We start from the raw sequence: 5000 nt of genomic DNA, 5'->3' as shown, positions 1-5000 counted from the left end.
AGACTGTGTGTGTGTCTGTGTGTGTGTGTGTGTTGCTGTCAGTGGAGAGACCCGACTACAGGAACATCACCTTTTCTAGGTACTTAAAGCGCTTTACATAGAAGGGGGAATCTCCTCAACCACCACCAATGTGCAGTATCCACCTGGATGATGCGACGGCAGCCATATTGCGCCAGAACGCCCACCACACACCAGCTTACTGGTGGAGAGGAGACAGTGCTGAAGCCAATCAGTATATGGGGATGATTAGGAGGCCATGATGGACAGAGGCCAAGGGGCAAATTTGGCCAGGATGCCGGGGTTACACCCCTACTCTTTTTTCAACTGACATCCTGGGATTGTTAATCACCACAGAGAGTCAGGACCTCGGTTTAACGTCTGATCCGAAGGACGGTGCTCTTTGACAGTATAGTGTCCCCATCACTACACTGGGGCGTTAGGACCCACACAGACCCCAAGGTGAGCGCCCCCTGCTGGCCTCACTAACACCTCTTCCAGCAGAAACCTGGTTTACTCAGGAGTCTCCCATCCAGGAACTGACCAGACTCAGCCCTGCTTAGCTTCAGTGGGACCCAGTCTTGGGCTACAGGGGGATATGGCTGCTGAACTCAGTAAAGCCCCTTTCACACAGAGATTCCGGAAAATACACGGATAAAGTGACCCGGGATTTGACCCGGGTTCATTTGATTTTGGTTCATTCACACTGCCAGTGATTTTCCGGAATCAGAGAGCGCGTTCACACACAACCCGTGTATGTCCCGTAAAGACACGTGACATCGATGTGACTTGTAATGTCTCAGCAGCGTCTTCAGTTTGCTTATGAGCTGCGATTTCTCTCTCGTGTGTGTGTGAGAAACCACGCTTGTGCATTTATTTCTCTGATTCGATCATAAAATTGCGCATTTCGTACCGTTTCACAGCTGGCGAACGATCCCGCGCTTCAGCGTCATCACTACGACACGGCATTATTACGGCTTTTGTTCACACAGCGCGCGTCCCGGGACTGAACACGGCAATGTTACTAGGTCCCCAACCCGGCATCGATCCCGGCATTAAACCCGGGTCGTGTTTGCGTTCACACAGAAGGCGTTCCGGCAATTTGCCGGCAATTTCCCGGGTTCAATGCGCTGTGTGAAAGGGGCTTAAGACTGTCTGTGTGTGTGTGTGTGAGTGTCTGTGTGTCTGTGTGTGTGTCTGTGTCGCCGTCAGTGAGAGAGTTTGAGTGTATGTGTGTGTGTGTGTGTGTTTGTTTGTTTGTGTGTGTGTGTGTGTGTTCAGTGTTAGGGTTACATCAGTAAGACCGTAAGTGCTTACACGTCGTAAGTAATGAACGTGTGCTGCTGTTCACGCATAACGTGTGTGTGTGTGTGTGTGTGTGTGTGTGTGTGTTCAGCGTTCGATGAGCTGGTGGAGGCGTATGAGGAGCAGGTGAAGGGTTTGCTGGATGGAGGTGCTGATGTTCTGCTGGTGGAAACCATCTTTGATACGGCTAATGCAAAGGTACGAGGACCTGACACACACCTGACGCACACCTGACACACACCTGACGCACACCTGACGCACACCTGACGTACACCTGGACACACCTGACACACCTGACGCACACCTGACGCACACCTGACGCACACGTACACACACCTGACGCACACCTGCTTAGGTTGAAAAACCACTGATATAGATGATTAATAGCAGTGCATTAATTTAATTCACCATTAATTTAGTAAAGTATAAGTGCATGACATCACAGCGGATAATACCAGCACTTACATTTCAATGTATGTGATATTAGATGTGTAGAAGGAATTATTTGGGTTCTTTTACATGTTTTTTTGTGTATTATTTCTGTATTAACATTTACTGATGTGTGTGTTTCTATCAGGCGGCTTTATTTGCCATCGACAGACTGTTTGAGGAGAGTTATGAACCTCGACCGGTGTTAGTAAGTCACTCACTGTACCTGATCTTCCCACCTGTTTCTCACATGAGTGTGTGAGTGTGAGTGTGGGTGAGGGTGTGAGTGTGAGGGTGTGAGTGTGGGTGAGGGTGTGAGTGTGAGGGTGTGAGTGTGGGTGAGGGTGTGAGTGTGAGGGTGTGAGTGTGAGGGTGTGAGTGTGGGTGAGGGTGTGAGAGTGGGTGTGGGTGTGAGTGTGGGTGTGAGTGTGGGTGTGAGTGTGAGTGTGGGTGTGAGTGAGGGTGTGTGTGTGAGAGTGTGAGAGTGAGTGTGTGAGTGTGAGAGTGAGCGTGAGCGTGTGAGAGTGAGCGTGTGAGAGTGAGCGTGTGAGAGTGAGCGTGAGAGAGTGAGCGTGTGAGAGTGAGCGTGTGAGAGTGAGCGTGTGAGAGTGAGAGTGAGCGTGTGAGAGTGAGCGTGTGAGAGTGAGCGTGTGAGAGTGAGCGTGTGAGAGTGAGCGTGTGAGAGTGAGCGTGTGAGAGTGAGCGTGTGAGAGTGAGCGTGTGAGAGTGAGCGTGTGAGAGTGAGCGTGTGAGAGTGAGCGTGAGAGTGAGCGTGAGAGTGAGCGTGAGAGTGAGCGTGTGAGTGAGAGTGAGCGTGAGCGTGAGCGTGAGCGTGAGCGTGAGAGTGAGCGTGAGAGTGAGCGTGAGAGTGAGCGTGAGAGTGAGAATGAGAGTGAGAGTGTGAGTGAGAGTGTGAGTGTGAGTGAGAGTGAGAGTGAGAGTGAGAGTGAGAGTGAGAGTGAGAGTGAGCGTGTGAGAGTGTGAGTGAGCGTGAGCGTGAGTGTTTGTTTGTTAGGCCAATTAATATATCAAGTAATATCATGAAACACGTGTGTGTGTGTGTGTGTGTGTGTGTGTGTGTGTGCAGATCTCAGGCACTATCGTGGATAAGAGTGGCCGCACACTCTCAGGTCAGACCGGCGAGGCGTTCGTCATCAGCATGTCTCACGCTCAACCACTGTGGTGAGAATCTTCATCATCTTCATAATCTTCATAATCTTCATCATCTTCATCTTCTTCATCTTCATCATCTTCATCATCTTCATCCTCTCCTCATCTTCATCCTCTCCTCGTCTTCAGTTTCTCTTCAGTGAAGTGTTTGTTCCTCTCAGATCCTCTGATGTGTGTGTGTTCTCTGATATTCTGTGTGTTCCAGTATCGGTCTGAACTGCGCTCTGGGAGCCAGTGAGATGCGGCCCTTCATCGAGGCCATAGGGAAGAGCACAGGAGCGTTCGTCATCTGTTACCCGAACGCTGGTGAGTCACACACACACACCACTGTTGACAAATAACGCTGGATACACACACTACCAGTCAAATACATAATATTTCACAATATTACTGTTTTTTTTATTGTTTTTATCAAATAAATGCAGCCTTGGTGAGCAGAAGAGACTTCTTTAAAAAAAATATATCTTACTGATCCAAAACTTTTGACTGGTAGTGTATATATGCAATGTTATGATGAAATATGGAATCATTAACTGGACGTTTCTGACGACAGTTTGAAATGATTATTGTTCAGCACTGCATATGTTTACAGTGTTCTGCGTCTCTGATCTGTGTTTTCAGGGCTTCCCAACACATTCGGAGGCTACGACGAGACGGCCGAGATCACAGCGTCACATCTAAAGGTAACGCAGCGATACACAGACGTGTGTGTGTGTGTGTCCATGGAGTTTCTCATGACACACACTCACTATATTCCCGCAGGAGTTCGCTCTGGACGGTTTGGTGAATATTGTTGGCGGCTGCTGCGGAACGACGCCCGATCACATCCGGTGTGTGTGAGAGATTCATCCTGACGTCAGAGTGTGTGCTAGTGTTGAGATCGCTGAACTGAAGTGAAGTGTGTGTGTGTGTGTGTGTGTGTGTTTTTCAGGGCGATTGCTGAAAGCGTGCGTCATGTTAAACCCAGAGTTCCTCCCACAGACGTGTTCAGTGATTATATGCTTCTGTCAGGTACGTCTGAAACTCCTCTCGAATTATTAACTTGAATTATTGATTATTAACCTGTTTAAATTAAACTTAAATGCTTGCAATTCACGAATGCTTTGGAATACAGACGCTCAGCAGATTATTGCACTTCAGAAAATGAAAGTGTAAAAAAAGTTACAGAGGTTTAGGTTTATTGTAAAGCAAATGCACTGAACTAGATGTTTTTATTTTATAAAATATATATACATATTACAAAATAATTAGTACTCTAAAATTGCTATAAAAGTAAAGCCACATTTCTAACCAAGTTGTGTTCCGAATTTAACGTTGATATCACTAAAAATTTTGTTTAGGCGCTTTACCAAAAACAGCCACCGGGAGACACACACACACACACACACACACACACACACAGACACACACGCACGCACGCATGCACACACATACTCGCTCACACACACACACACACACACACACACACACACATATACGTGCACACACACACACACACACACTCACACACATATACGCGTTCTCACACACACATGTACACCTACACGTATACACACACACACACACACACACTCATACACACTTTCACTCTCCATATGTGACGTTGTGTGTGTGTCTCAGGTCTGGAGCCGTTCAGGATCGGCCCGTACACAAACTTCGTGAACATTGGTGAGCGCTGCAACGTCGCCGGATCGCGCAGGTTTGCCAAGCTCATCATGGCGGGACAATATGAGGTATGATTTATTGATATCAGCCTTAATATAACATGCAATCAAATCCACTGTCCTGGCGAACATTCACAGAACATTAACCCTTAAATGCATGAATCGGGTCTTCAGCATCAGGTCTTCAGTGACCCGATCTCTAACACAGATGATCTCTAACACAGATGATCTCGAACACAGATGATCTCGAACTGCCGTATCAAACTCCTGATATTTCAAACAAAAGAATAAAATAAACTTTTTGATCAGTTTGATCAGATGCTGTCCCCATCATCATCCGTGTCCTCATCAGAGCTCATTTCTCCAGTACATCCAGCATCTGCTCATGTTCACCAGCTCAAAATGTGTATCAGACAGCGCCACCTTGAGGAATAA

General features: G+C 47.4%; 1 protein-coding gene across 1 annotated transcript in view; it reads left to right on the top strand.

Annotated features, from left to right (window-relative positions):
* Positions 1-5000, top strand: part of mtr (5-methyltetrahydrofolate-homocysteine methyltransferase) — a 31559-nt gene that overhangs the window by 6555 nt on the left and 20004 nt on the right. The window contains exons 6-13 of the mRNA XM_084433772.1: positions 1394-1500; positions 1880-1939; positions 2819-2913; positions 3107-3207; positions 3523-3584; positions 3664-3731; positions 3833-3912; positions 4522-4634. Coding sequence (XP_084289898.1) covers positions 1394-1500; positions 1880-1939; positions 2819-2913; positions 3107-3207; positions 3523-3584; positions 3664-3731; positions 3833-3912; positions 4522-4634 — 686 coding nt within the window. The remainder of the gene's footprint in view (positions 1-1393; positions 1501-1879; positions 1940-2818; positions 2914-3106; positions 3208-3522; positions 3585-3663; positions 3732-3832; positions 3913-4521; positions 4635-5000) is intronic.

The sequence above is a fragment of the Rutilus rutilus genome (genome assembly GCF_951802725.1).
Source record: "Rutilus rutilus genome assembly, chromosome: 16".
NCBI lineage: Eukaryota > Metazoa > Chordata > Actinopteri > Cypriniformes > Leuciscidae > Rutilus > Rutilus rutilus.
This window is presented reverse-complemented; position numbering and strand designations above follow the sequence as displayed.